The sequence below is a fragment of the Halichondria panicea genome, chromosome 16, assembly GCF_963675165.1.
Source record: "Halichondria panicea chromosome 16, odHalPani1.1, whole genome shotgun sequence".
Taxonomy (NCBI): domain Eukaryota; kingdom Metazoa; phylum Porifera; class Demospongiae; order Suberitida; family Halichondriidae; genus Halichondria; species Halichondria panicea.
In genome coordinates, this window is record NC_087392.1 from 3,034,189 (window position 1) to 3,048,940 (window position 14,752).

General features: G+C 40.7%; 1 protein-coding gene across 1 annotated transcript; it reads left to right on the forward strand.

Moving 5' to 3' along the window:
- The first annotated feature begins 2,673 nt into the window (after positions 1 to 2,673).
- Positions 2,674 to 14,722, forward strand: LOC135350423 (uncharacterized). Its single transcript, XM_064549204.1, has 18 exons — positions 2,674 to 2,843; positions 4,750 to 5,180; positions 5,342 to 5,472; positions 5,577 to 5,661; positions 5,775 to 5,966; positions 6,062 to 6,321; positions 6,909 to 7,013; positions 7,144 to 7,351; positions 9,024 to 9,192; positions 9,280 to 9,344; positions 9,416 to 9,576; positions 9,636 to 9,740; positions 11,439 to 11,634; positions 12,423 to 12,685; positions 13,500 to 13,617; positions 13,689 to 13,783; positions 13,945 to 14,146; positions 14,264 to 14,722. Exons 1-18 carry the CDS (start codon positions 2,758 to 2,760, stop codon positions 14,581 to 14,583), a joined length of 3,192 nt encoding a protein of 1,063 aa, XP_064405274.1. The 5' UTR covers positions 2,674 to 2,757; the 3' UTR covers positions 14,584 to 14,722.
- Positions 14,723 to 14,752: the final 30 nt, after the last annotated feature.

Sequence of the window (14,752 nt, forward strand, 5' to 3'; positions counted from 1 at the left end):
ATCATGACATGCATAAAGTGGAACGTCAAGAGGCAGTACAAGAAGAGAAGACAGGACTAATCAGATATCTTCTCGAATATCTCTGGACTAATAATTATAGTATAATGAGTAATAATTAATTTTATTGCTTGATAATTATGTTGAATTTGCGAATCAGTATTAAATGACAGCCATTTTAAGAGCATGATATCTAGCCAGTGCATATAGCATGCCTGTCAGAGAAAGGGAGCTAGAGCTGAACAGTGTGAAGAAAAGGAACACCTCAGGCTCTGGAAAAGCACTGCTGCACTGATTTTAGGCGCACGGTTTATTAGCCACGCCTATCTATTATTATTGGCCACAACGCAATTGCTGAGTCATTAAAGATGGCGGAATTGTCTAGGTAAGAGAAATAGAGACTGAGAGGTCATCTGCCTCGTGGAAGCAATCGCAAATCTGAAGAAGCGCTTTGTAATCCAGGTTGTAGTTGTTTGGAAACCCTGTGCAGAATGTCCTGGAGATGGCTGTACTTGGAGTAAATGCTGGGCAAGAAACTTACTTACTTACTCACTTACTTACTTAGTCAGTCAGACAAAGAGCGGTGAAACGTCGAAATAGTGCAATTTTTAAAATGAAAATATTCATTCATTAAAATGTTTATGGATTATGAAATGAGAGATACAAAGAGAGAAAAGGCTAAATAAACTATCTGTTCAGCCAGTTTCTTGATGTGGCCTTTCCCTGCAGAGATAGAACAGTTTGAACATGAGTCAAAATAATTGAAATATTGCTAAACACGGGCAAACCCACTGCCAATCCTATGTAAAACCTACTGGTTTTACTAATAACTAAATTCCGGTAGTATAAACTACAGTGGAACCTAGACTCGCTGGCCACTCCCATCATCACTATTTTGAGGTTAGAAAATGCTTGTAGTAATACTGCAATCTGATAGGTCACTGAGAGGTCCATTATTTCACTTATGGACCTGAGGTCTTCTAAGTAGGTCTATTATACTGATTATGCCTACAGGCAAGATGATGTCAAGATTAACTTGTATGGAACATGGCAACATCACACAGTTTATGTTGAAGTCATAGTAACGATGATACAGTGCATCATTAAAAATTAAAGTTTTGCGTTCTGCAGTGCCGCTTTGCAGCTACAATAGCTAGTGCTCTAGTGCAGAGCTAACTACTATGACAATAGCAACTTTTTATTTGCAATGCGTGATTCTCAAGAAACAGAAACTGCCGGTGCCTTCATCAATGTGAGTTTTTTTATGTAGACTAGCCAGAGCAAAGCTTTAACGTTGCTTGAGGCTTGTAGAAACTCTTGGTTTCAGAGTCTTCTTTGTGTTAATATAGCCTAGCTTGCTTAGCACTATTCTAAACCAGTTATAGGCCTCGTCAACGGTCACTATGGAGTTTTGAGACCCTCAGGCCCTTAGTAGCACCCTCGCTACGCTCGAGATGCTACAGCCTCGGGCCTTCAGGTCTCAAAACCCCATAGAGACCTTGGACTCACTATTATATAGTGATGATGGGAGTGCATTGCCAGCGAGTCTAAGTGGAACCTCCATTAACGACCACCTCCAAGAGCAACCAAATGTGATTCCGTATAACAAGCAACTTTCTAGTCCCCAATCAGCTCTAGCAATGGAAAATATCCTCCCAGAACAGAGCTCAAAAGATGTGCAAGGTAATGAAGTACTTGCACAACAAATTTCAGATCTTAACTCAAACATATAAGACAGTTCCATGCCTAACATATTTTCCAATGTACACAGATTCTAGCAGCCATTTTGGAATGATGATGTAACAGGTGGTGGTCCACTGGAAGCGCCAATAGTTGAACTTTCAGTACCAATCACATTTAGTTTAGAAGATATACACAAAAACGTAAAAAAACAAAAGTTCTACTCTCTTTGGTTGTTGCACTGTTGTACTCAATGATTGACCTGCCTGCTCCATAATTTTTGACCTGAATGACTATTATACGTTAGCCTTTAGCCTCCTTCGCAGGCCTTCCTTTTTCAGTTGTTTCTGTTGTTTGTCACCATACGGGAATAATTGGAGGAGCAAAGAAAGAAAAAAGGAAGCCACTATAAGAAAAAGGAAGGCCTGCCCCGCTAAGTCTTGTGATCTGCTACTGACGTAGCCAAATTTAATTGAGCGTGGGCAAGAGTAAACCGCAATATCTGTCCTCCCACACACTGTGACACAGTACTTGGAACGTATTTACCAAAAGTATTGCTGTGAGTTGTCCAGGATCTGGGATAGGTTCCTTCTTTGCCCAGGTCCTTTTGACAAGGGCTATTATATCAGATACAGTAGTACTCTAGCCTTTCATGCTTCATCTTGTAGAGCTAACTTCTACATACTGTTCTGTAGCTTCACACACTAGTATAGTACACTGCTTTGCCTCTAGTTCCTGGTAAATACGCTTCCTTTTTTCTTTCTTTGCTCCTCCAATTATTCCCGTATGGTGTTAACATTGTGACAAACAACAGAAACAAATTATAACAGAAAAAGGAAGGCCTGCGAAGGAGGCTAACATGACTTCATGCGACTTGGCTTGGACGGTTCGTTCTTTCTTTCTTTGTTCCTCCAATTCGTACCGTATTTTATCTTGCTGCGAAGGAGGCTAATATACGTATACCGGTAGTCCTCTTAGTGATGTCATTCAGCATTTCCACATGTGACTTGTTTATAATATATACCCAAAATTAACCACAGGCAACAGAATACCTCGACAGAATATCTCTACAGAGGAGCTATGGATGGTAACAAGGCTACTCTTAATCTTGATGGCAAGCATCAACTGAATCACAGTACTGTGTATAAGTCGGCTAAATCTACCAGGTATTGAGTAGATGCATGGACTATTGTATAAAAATGTGACCAATAGAATTAGCAGCGCAGTGTCCACACATGTACATGCACAGGATATACAGGCTCCTTATGGGCAGCCAGTCAATCTTTAAAGAAGGTCCCGAGATACAAGTCATTGATATGGCCTTATAAATTATAGTAGATATTATTTTTAATAATAGTACAGTAGATCTAGGCGCTAGGCGCTAGGCATGGCAATAAAAACTTCAGTTTATAGGTGCTGGGGCTGTTCCTAAGCAGTTAGTCTCGCGGGCCATACATTAAGTAATGGTTAGATAATGGGCATGAGGTATCTATGTGTTATAGTGTCCCAAAGCTCGAGGGATGAGGGACACTATAACCATAGATACCTCATGACTGTACTAAGAATCTAGCTAGTACAGTCATGTTATTACATGTGCATCTCCTTGTACAATGTGCATAGCCTGAAGCGTTGAATAGAGCACGTTGTCAAGTGCTCTATTCTAATAGAGCACATAGCAACAATAAGCAAAAATACTCAAGTGGGATCTAAAAATTGGTATGGCAACTTTGCTATGAAAACGTGTAGTTGACGTAGGTACCTGTTGGCACATAGCTAGCTAGCCAGCCAGGTTTTCATGTTGCAGTGGAATTAAATAATTGCATCCTGTCATGTGCTTCATTAATCGCAACATTTCCACATGCGTATACGTATACAGAGGAGGTACGACAGGCACGGTACAGCTCAAGCATTTGGATCATGTTTCGTAAAGTGGCTACGACCGCATTTCCATATAATTATGCAGAGTCACTACGTGGTTGAATCGTTATACATGTACGCAATACAGGGCTGCGGTTTGCAACAACTTAGTCACTTCCATAAAAGGAAATGTTGTTTCACCGGAAATTACGAAACGTGATCCCGAGTATACGTTGAAGTTAGCCGCTCCTTCATCTTATTTATGGGCTCCTGTTCACATCATTCCCCCATCATAAACATCAAGCTGCTAGGAACAAACCGTCTGGAATGGACCTGAATAATATTATATAGCTCACTAGTTGGTAGCTAGTAATGAGAGTGTGGAAAGGGAGCACCCTCTTTGCACAGTAACTTCTGGTTCCAGTACTTGCGTATCACCTTCCTCTCTGGGAGGCTGGTTTATTTAAGATCGTTACGGTAAAAATGTATCGTGTCTGTTATGTAAATGCACAGGGTGAATGCTCTAAGCATCTTATTTTGAGACTAAAGGTAACCCTGGAGCATTGAGCATAATACCAGCCTATTAGGCAAATTGTGTACTTAATGCTAACAGTTGACCTTTTAATTTTCTGTGCTGAAGAATTTTTTTAATATAGTTTTCCTCAGAAGATTATAGAAGATAGAAGTAATAATTATACTTCTAATGATTTTTTTGAGACTAATGGGTAAAAACATAACAGACCATTAAAGAATAGCAACATTTTGAGCTATAACCCACACATTCACGAATTATGCACTTTGGTCAATGCACAAACCACACAATGATATTACCTTAAGGTGACATATTTTCGCGTGTATTTAATTTCTGCTATTTCTGCGAATGAGAGTAAAATCGCAAAAATTAGTACTCGCAAATAATTGGCCGCCCTCTTGTTTAATGTATCCAGATCAACATTTCGCAAAAAAATTATACCGCAAAATGTACAAAACTGTAAAAACGCAAACAAATCTACCTGTGAAAATATGTCACCTTAAGGTACAACTTCCACTAGATCAAATCGATGATAGGCAGTTGACGGGGCAGTAGCTATAGTCACCATACATTAATTTTTCACGCGTGGCATATAAGACTAATATGTGGTTGTATACTAGTATCTGGCATGATCTGCAAAGGACTGTTACAAAAAGTACTTACTCAAAAAAATACCTATGCAGATCTTGGTTTCCAGTTGCTGTCGCCTTGTTCCTATTGCTGTCGGTGGCTGGCTTGTACCATGTGCATCAGTGCTTCAGATTGTCGTCGCTAATCAATCCTCAGTACACGAACTCGGAGAAAGAAACAATTACACTCTATAGAGACCCAATCAAGGACCCAATATCACAAGCTGAAACGCCTGTCAGTATGCTGCAGCCTGAGACACTCATTGAATTGTTGCAGAATTTAACGTTTTTGAACTATGGAGTTATAAAAAACAGTGATGAGTTTGTGTGGCTAAATCATAATTGCCATTACCTTGAGTCACAAAATGTTAGTGGACCTTATATGGGCTGGGCTGATGTAAATTCAGCTAACTACCTGTTCAGACGACGAGGTCAAATCTATGTTGATCCTCCTTCTGGAATGAGGAGTAGTGTTCCACTCGGAGGTAAGATGGTACTGTAACAAACCTTACACTAAGGAAGATTCCTATTGTGAACGTATCTCGTTAGAATCCTTTGTAACTCTACGTTTCAGTCTTAGCATTCGCATGATCACTTTAATCGTCGATCTCTTGTCAATTTAAACGTACCTCAATTTTCATTGCAGGAATATCAACTGGTGTATTTGAGCTTCGTGTTGACGGTTCATTTCACGAGTTTACTATCTTCAACCAACACCCAGCAGGTGCTGCCAAAATTCAGACTTTTGATGACATGTTTATGGCTGTGAGAACTCAGGTACAGTAGGCAAAGCCCACTGATGTATTTTGTTTCAGAATTGAATTTCAAGGCTGAGTTAGAGTGTGTAATTGGCACTCTGTGATAATTAATTCTCTTTACAGACCAATGATGAAAGTGTTGCACTAGTGTTGCAGACGCACCCCAGCAATAAGGAGCTGCCAGGTGTTCGTTCTCTGGACTACAGAGGTATAATCATTGTCTAATGAGTTAGTAAGGTTGGAATGGCAAGTCATATTTTTTGCTAAGTCATTCATATACGACAATCTCCTTTGGTTCCTAACTATTCCTCACACTTGCAGGCGCCTATCCTGTTAGTAAGCTGTTGGTGAATGATCCTCGACTCCCTGTTGACGTGTCAGTGTATGCCTACTCTTGGTACAAGCACAGCGACATGAACATCTCAGCTACACCAGCTGTAGCCTTTACTGCAGTATTTCGTAATACACTGTCTGAACATGTTAATGCATCATTCATGCTCAATCTTCCTATTGGTGAGTGAGTATTGCTGCTAGGAACTAAATCTCTATTCAATGTACAATTATGTAGAGCTTGTCTGGTTACTGTGTCAATGCTATCACCCCCTCAGGCCTTGAGCGTCGTACACAGAGAGTTGCCGACCAGTTTCCACCAAACCTAAACAGCTATGATAGCAGCTACGCCTCTCTCCCCACTGAAGTACATCAATTATCCGTACAGCCTGACAAAGATATGTCAATTGAGTGTTTCATGATGTGTGGTGATGGTTGTAAGTCATGGACTTATAACGAGTTAAGCAACGAATGTTTGGTGTACAAAGATGCTCCTCGTATGAATGGTCACAATGACAAATGCTCTTCAGGAGTTAAGGTACATGTATTAAATGCTACCAAACTGTGTACCGGTGATGTATGTCTATTCTATGGTTAACAGTTTAACCTGCTAGCCTCTAGAAGACTAGCAAATTTGGCAATAATAATTATTTCAGGGACTGCGTAGTCAATCATTCCTTTCCTGAGCAATGAACAATCTCTTGTAAATAACTTAAGTTGGTGTCACCATACAGCGGGTATATTTCAAGCGTATTAATTTGCGGTTTTCACTAATTATACCCCCGAATTTTATATCGCATGCTGTGCATGCTGCAAAAAGGCTGCTATTTTGCGAAAACCTCAAAATATACCCGCTATAATTTATGGTATATTCATCAATTATATCAGGTTGTCAAGGTAACACGAAAAGTCGTACAGTCCCTCTGTGTTTTTTATTGCACCGTCACGTAGCCTGGAGGCATGATTTGGTAAGGGGTCGTCGTGGTCACATAATTATAGCATGAGAATCCTCGTGTTTTATACAATATACATGTACAGTGTACATACAACTCGCACTCGAGCTTGTGCCTGTATATCAGTCTCATACTATTTAAATAAATGCATTTTAAGCTGTTGTATCTACAGACTCACTGGAGTGTCAATTCTGGGTGCCTCACAGTGAACAGGGACACTCCTGGCTATAACACAAATGGCAACATGTCGTTGTGTGCATTTTCATCAGACAAAGAAGTGAGCTTTACATGTATCAATGATTAAGGATTGAGTGTTGTTGGTGCTTGCATGTCATTCGTGAATCTATTAGGTATGTGTTTGTATCAGTGCAAATGAGTTACAAGTATCTAACGATCAATGGTCACAGGTTGATATCAAGGTTGGAACAAGCAACAGTGTTACTTCCCTGTGGAAAGATTTCTCCACGACTGGTAGTTTCTCTGAGGTAACTGAAGGCTCTTATGTGACTGGGGCTGTATCAGGTCAGGTGTCACTCAAACCCAATGAAGTCAAGGAGGTCACAATTGTTCTAGGATGGTACTTTCCAGAGAGAGACTTTCTTGGATTACCTGTCGGTATGTAATACTGTTCTCGCAGATGTTTTGTATGGTATTCGTTCCATTGCTCATGTATTCAGCATTGTTTGGACGCTTTGTGCTTATTAATAAGTACCGTATAGGGGGTAATTTAGGGGGAGGGGGGAGGGGGAAATTTCGTGGTTGAAGCTCTGAGCACGAAAATGTTTACTTACGAATGAACGAATTAAGTTATACTTATTGTCCACTACATCAGAATTTATGGCAGTAAACCTCCGAGGATGAGGGCGAAGCCCCGAAGCCAAGGATGGTTTACGTTTGCCATAAATTCGAATGTAGTGGACAGTAACTGTTATATACCCACTTGAATGAAAAGTACTTGCTACCTAAGCTATCTCACCTTGGATACAACTAGCAAACAGTCTCAAAAACTATTGGAAACGAACAAAAAGCTTGTGTGTATAGCTTGAAGCCAGTGCTAAGCTTCTAGCTCTACGCACTAACTTGTCAATGTCCAAACAGTGAGCCCCACCCTTCCTCCACCCTTCCTGATGTTTAGCAAGCCCCACCCATCTGTTCTGCCAGTGTCTAGCTTCTTTTTGGCTGTAGTGCGCCCTCAACGCAAGGGAGTTTATGAGGAATGTGCTCCAGGGCTGGGGTTTATGGTAGTTAAACCCCACCCAGTTGCTATGATACTGACCCTAAGTGGGGAATATTGAATGAATGGAGCGCCTTGAATACCTTTACATGCAGTGCAAGCAGCAACTACGAAAATAATATCCACGAACTGACTAAATACTGCTCAAACATAAGTGTTTTGACCCCCAGAAATTACCCACTTTACAGTATTCTGTTGCTTGTTTGAGCAAGAGATCAAAGAAATCATGTAATTATTGCGCGCGGTTACAGTAGAATATCCAGACACCTCGTGGCAACTTTGTAAGCCAGATACTGGGTAAGCGAATGGATAAAACCACGTCTTGGTCCACCCACTTTCATATTTCGTAACAGTGCATGGTTGTCTGCACATGCGCAGAACATTCCATCCTATCTCCATGGTAACAGCTGTTATTTGCGTGTGTGCATTTAAAGGACACGTGACCCTGACATAGAGAAAGTTGCCCAGTTGGATAATAGGTTCTACTGTACTCACCACCTACTAAAGTCTAGATGGTCCTCTTAATATTGTCATAACTTCAAATTTTGGAGTCCTTGTTAATAGTTATGCTTTAGAGGTAATAAGCTCCAACCTAACATGTTCCATGTAGAAAAGAACAAGAAAAAGAAAGAGCCTGCAAAGGAGGCTAGGTCCCACTAGCCAACATTATTATGTTGCATGCTGGGCTCATGCAATGACATGAGAAGGAGAAGAGAGCATACAACTTATTAGTTTAGGCTAGATATACGATATATACTATAATTATATAGCTACATGTATCTGTATACCGCATAAGTTAGTGGGGACGTAGAAGGATCTAGTGTACGTAGCTTTTTATGTAATTAGTGTTAATAAAATTCCCCGCCCCCTTCGGTTTTTGCTCACTAGCAGTTACATGCCCTGTTCTCCTTTATATACCTCCAATAATTAAGTGTACATGCACATGCAAGCTCTTACAGAAATATTCCCCTTCTAAAAAGTGTCATTCACAGCACTCCATTTGAATTTAGATCCATGTCTGCTTGTGCTCATTGTCCACTCTTTCCTCCATAGGCAACTATTACAGTCATCTTGTTGATAACTCCTCTCAAGCTGCACAGTTAGTAGGGAATAATGTTAAGAATGTAGTCAAAGATGCTGCTAAACTGCACACCACATTCTTCGGTTCAGATGTGGACGAAACTCTACAAGACATGCTCATTAACAGTCTCTCTCACATAAGGTATTATACATGCATCGATGTTCACAGGTTATTATTGGCACTATAATATTTAAAGTTAAACTCTCACAAATTGTATGTTACCAACAGATCTGCATTTTGGCTTAAAGATGGCCGTTGGAGGCAATGGGAGGCACATGATTGCGTCAATTTAGGTACAATTATGCAAATTATAGCCTAAATGGTAGAGAACCAAAATTATTAACATCTGACGGTTGTTGTGCAGATTCTGTGCATAATGATGGAGAGAGGCACATCCCGTACTTAATGATCTTCCCTGACTCTACTATTAGCAAGATGAGGGCGTGGGCTAGCTTTCAACTTGATAATGGCATGATACAAGAAGAACTGCGTTGTGGTTGTTGGTCGTTACCCATATTACCTATTGTAAGTATTTTCACCTGTAGACAAAATATTATATTTTTTGTTTGTTCTTTACACATCAGGAAGTGGAGTTTGGCTGTGGACGTGCAATGTCTGATGTGTCCTCTATGTTCATTGTCTATTTGCTTGAGATTCTGCAGTGGCATCCTGGCCCTACGTCTAACCAGGTTCGTTTGTGAGTCCATGTATGCTTTAATTATGTGTGTACACAAGTCATAGTACCGAAATACTAATTACCCTTGGCGCGTGGGCGGCCACAGGTATAGTAGTCGTTTGGTCTGTTGTAACATCTGAGTCTGCTTACCTGGATTTCATATGATGTGACATCTGAGTCTGCATACCTGGATTTCATAGCACTGCGTTTACAGCATGCGCTAGCACAGACAGCTTTCACCCAAAAAGTTATTATAGTTTTATAATAGTCGCAAATTTTGATGTTAAAGCTTAATTGTCGAATATAAGCTAAGAAGCTTGAACTTACACGTTGGCTGCATGGCTAGCTTGCTACAAGCAACCTTTATTCGAGGTATGTATTTACAGTTGAAGTGATCTTGTACCAGGAATAATGGAACAGGGTCACTAAAGTAGAAAGCCTGAATTATGATTGTGGTTGCTAGCCCTAGAAACATACCACAGGAAAGACTCCAGTCCTCTTTGCTGTGATCCTAGCCCACAATGCATGTTTCATTCACTACTAAACTCAGCATGCCTCTAGGCTAGCTCCTGTTACTTGCTCCTTAGCCAAAATTTATTATATAACACTTTTTTGGTTGCTATACACATGTAGATTTTGTTATTCGTGTCAACAGCCGAGGATTAGCACTTCAGTGCTCTAGTGAAGTGCTCTAGGTACTTCATACTACACATGTAACAACCCCCGACATGTGGGAGGCCACGGGTTACAGTGGTGTTGTATACACAAATCAAGGCTATACTATTCGAAGCACATGTATCATCACATCCACAATCTTGTACATCTTTATCGCACATCATTACATACATTGCACTTGCCCACTATGCTTATCATGTGTACACGTGACTGATGTATTTCTATATGCGAGTTAACTATACTGTAGAAACTGGATTATTAACGTATGCGCAATGGGATCAATAAGCAGAGCTCTATGCGCTTATATTCGAGGGTGCACTTATAACTTATAATGCAAGCTCCACCCAGAAACCGGATGTCCCTGTGACGAGTGATGACTACACTACTAGCTAGGATGAGTCCTTCGAGAATGATTGCACCAGCTGTATAGCTACCGTGCACTGTACAAGCTAGCTAACTAATTTCACTTACATTAGAATAGCGCTAACATTTGTGTTACAAAAAACCTGCAGTTGAGCATGAATAAAAGCACCATGGATGCTGATGCCTCAGTGGAAGCTACATGAATAATTCGAGTTTGCACGCAGGGAATGATAGGAAATAATTGACCATGATTGTTACTAAAAAGGACGTTCAAAACAACAACATGTGGTAGACTGCATGTGCAGCATTGGTGCAATAATCGATGCAATGGCGCTCATAAACGTTAGCAGTGGAACTTTTGCAGCTCTTTTATATCTGGCAACTAAAATAATAGCTGCGCTCTACTGCAATGACAACTGCTAGATAGAATAGCTACTACGCTAGAGTATAAACTAAGGCTAAAGAGAAACTTCAATGGCCTCCAACTAAGCAAACTAGCCATGACTCGAGAACTAAGCTTTAGTTGGCAAACCCACGAATCAAGAAAAGTGGCTAAAAGCCTATTAGAATATCACTTGCACCCACTACGTATACCTCACTGTGCATGCGCGCCGAGGCATAATAAGCGTTAACAATCCAGTTTCTACTGTACTGTAACTCACGGTACATTTAGGTGGTCAAGGAACTATGGCCGAATGCCAAGAGAGCTGCACAATGGCACTTGGACGTAAGCAAAAAAGTAGGCATGCCACAGTATCTAGTCACTACATACGATGTGCTGCGACTTGGTTCTTATCCATATGCAAGCTACAATGGAGCCTTTCATTTGTTGGCCATGAAAGCAGCAGAAAAACTGGCAGTGTGGATGAGTAAGTGTGTATCGGGATATTGATATTACCCAGGTGGTAGTCCGATTCGAATTCGATAAGAAACTGGAGTGCATTGATGTGTGGCGAATGCAGTAGGGTAGGAATTTGTATTGTGTAATCAGCAATAAGTTAGATTACTACATAATGCCCTCGTGCTGTACTGCTAATACAACTCTTGCCCTCGGGCTTGAGTTGTATTAGCTATACATCCCTCTTGCATGGTAACCTATACTCGTTGAAAACTGTTTATTATGCCTCGAGGCGTAGCCGCACGAGGCATACGGTAATTTAGAAGCTGTTAGTTTTCGTCGCATTGCAACCGTTGAGCAGTTACAGCTGGAACAGACACACACACAGTCAGCTTTAAACTAACAGCTTCTATAGGCTTCTTAGTCTAGCCACGTTCTCTTGGATTTGATTCGTTGATTAGCAAACCAAAGCTTCTTTCTAGAGTTATGGCTAGTTTTACTCACAGTGAAGGCTGTTGCTGTCTCTTCAGAATCATATGATGCTATAAAAATAGCATCATATGTTCGCTTTCTATTCAACTTATGAGTTAGTCTTGCACTAAAGCGCTAGCTGTTGTTTGTTAGCTACAAGAGTTAGGAAAGAGCTTCATGCCCTACACTGTACTACTGCAGCCCTTGTGAACCCTGACCTCATTGCAGAAGATCCATGTCCTTATTCATTGGTATTATAATAAACAGCACTGAGATGAAAAATCCTCTTTAATTGTTTTTATGCTCATCATACAGTCTATAATTTTTGTTTGCCCTTCTTTCTTGCAGATGACACTGACTTTGCATTGGAATGCCATACAGCATTTCTGGTTGGGCAGGACACACTGGATGATATTCTTTGGAACAGCACTGGAAAATACTACAATGCTTACAGTACGACGGAGGAAGATTTTGCAGAAGAGCTATTCTTCGAGGACCTTCGGGTCAATCTGTGTGACTATCCAAAGTATCACAAGGAGGAGTGGGGGGAGTGTCATGATGGCTCCCCTACCAACCCAGGAGCCATCATGACTGACACCTTCTATGCGCAGGTTACAATATAACTATGAGTATATACATATACAAAGCTACCTTCTAAACCCTTGTAGCCATGTTAACTCGGTAGGGTCTTCAGTGACCAAATTACTCTTCCTACATATCAGTATTACAAATAGAACCAGTAACAGTGACATGAGCTTTTGTACCAGCGCTTAGCCTGACCTTTCCTACATTAATCTACTCTACTTTTGATTTTAAGCCAAAATGCTTAAAAAATGAAAGCACCGCCGGTGCTGATGCCTCGGTGGAGGTGCCAAAGCTACATAACATGCATAATAGCTTTTATATATTATCATGATAAACATTGCGAATTTGCTGCATGCAAACTCAAAGAGTGGGTAATGATCGACCATGATTGTTGTTAAAAACGATCGATCAAGTCTAAAATTAATGGCTGCATCAGCAGAGCCTTGCAGCTCTCTTCTCACTCTTGCAGCTACCAATAGCTAGCGTTCTAGTGCAGAGGTAACTACTAAGTAGAGTAGCAACATTCGGTGAACAAGTTTTGCTACACATTCTTCTGAAAATGCTGCAATGGTGTTCCAAGTAAGCAAAACTAGGCATAACTCGAGAACGAAGCATTATTTCGCAAATCCACGAATTAAATCCAAGAAAACATGGCTAGAAGCCTATAGAAATGCTTCATTGATCCTTGAGCAGCTGTAGAAGTCCACACACACAGACACACAAACACACTATCGTATACCTCGCTTGCGCATGCGCACCGAGGCATAACAAGCACATACTTGCTTTCCAGTTCTTCTCTTATCAAGGTTGTAGTTATTTGAAGCTCAATCCATTGGTTAGGTCCTGGCATACTCACTTGGTATTGGAACGCTTGTCAAGGATGAGAGCAAGCTAAGAAATCACATGAAGGCTGAGCGAGTCTACAATCACAGTCCCAAAGGGATGGTTGTAATGACAGGTGAGGTTTGCTTGTCCTACGAAATTGTTGTGACATACTCGTGAACTTTTTGTTCCTCGCTTTTTCGCTAGGTCGGTACACTAAAGTACCTATCCCATGGAGTGACAATGCCATATGGATGATGGGAAACCCTAACTGGGCAAGCATCCAGCTGCATCTGGGAGAGGTGAGGCATCAATCGTTATTAGTGTATGGGTTGTAATTATAATTTCAATTTCTCGGCTCCAGAACCGTCAATTCCTATATCCCTACCGCAGCTGTTATTTATTTTTAAAGATGCACAAAATCACCAACTATAGCAGATCAACTATATTTCTCTATGTTTAGGATCGAGACGAGGCTATGGATGTGGTTAAAGAGTCATTCGACCAATGGAGGACAAAACTCAATGAGATTTGGAATGTTGCTGGTATCTTGGCCAGTGGAGACTACACTAACTCTGGAGCCAGTGCCACTACTGATGATACTGAGCTGCCTTATATCACTAGCCACTATGGCTACTACATGTCATCGTGGCACATTATTCTAGGTACGTAGGTACCAGTATATACATGTAAATAGTCTGCATGTGCTGAATTAACTGTGTGCATGTTTACCAAATGGAGCAACCAGTCTTTGTGTAGCATTGAGATTGATTTATTTGCAGCGCTCTCTGGACAAAATGTTGATGTTAATGAACAGAAGATGACCTTCTCTCCTAAGTTCCCTCTGTGCTGTAGTAGTGAGTGCAAGTCGTACAAACTTCCTGTAATGCTACCAACGGTTTGGGGCACCCTCAAGCGAGACTCAGGTTTTGACTTGGCCAAAGAAAAATTATTGTACGTACATTACACACTCTCACTGGAGTACGGTAGTGTGGATGTGATGGAGTTGTCTGTTGATGACTGCAAGATGCAAAACGCTGGTGTCACAACCGTGGATGTAGATCACCCAGCCAAGTGGTACTGCCCTGTTACGTGCTTGTAGAATATCTACACATGACACTGAACAAATTTTATTCTTGATATAGTTATGTATGTAATAAAAATGTAATGTACAATTTTGTATCTATGTTTACCACTGGTAAAGATCACTGCAGTAATACGTAAGATGTTTATTAAAATGACTGCCCACATGCAAATCTAGTACTAGTATA

Bases quoted from the DNA above. Each gene is read 5' to 3' on its own strand.
- LOC135350423 (XM_064549204.1), top strand. From the start codon at position 2,758: ATGGATGGTAACAAGGCTACTCTTAATCTTGATGGCAAGCATCAACTG. The intron at 2,844-4,749 runs GTATTGAGTAGA...ATACCTATGCAG, and splicing joins AAGTCGGCTAAATCTACCAG to ATCTTGGTTTCCAGTTGCTG. The intron at 13,618-13,688 runs GTGAGGTTTGCT...CTTTTTCGCTAG, and splicing joins AGGGATGGTTGTAATGACAG to GTCGGTACACTAAAGTACCT.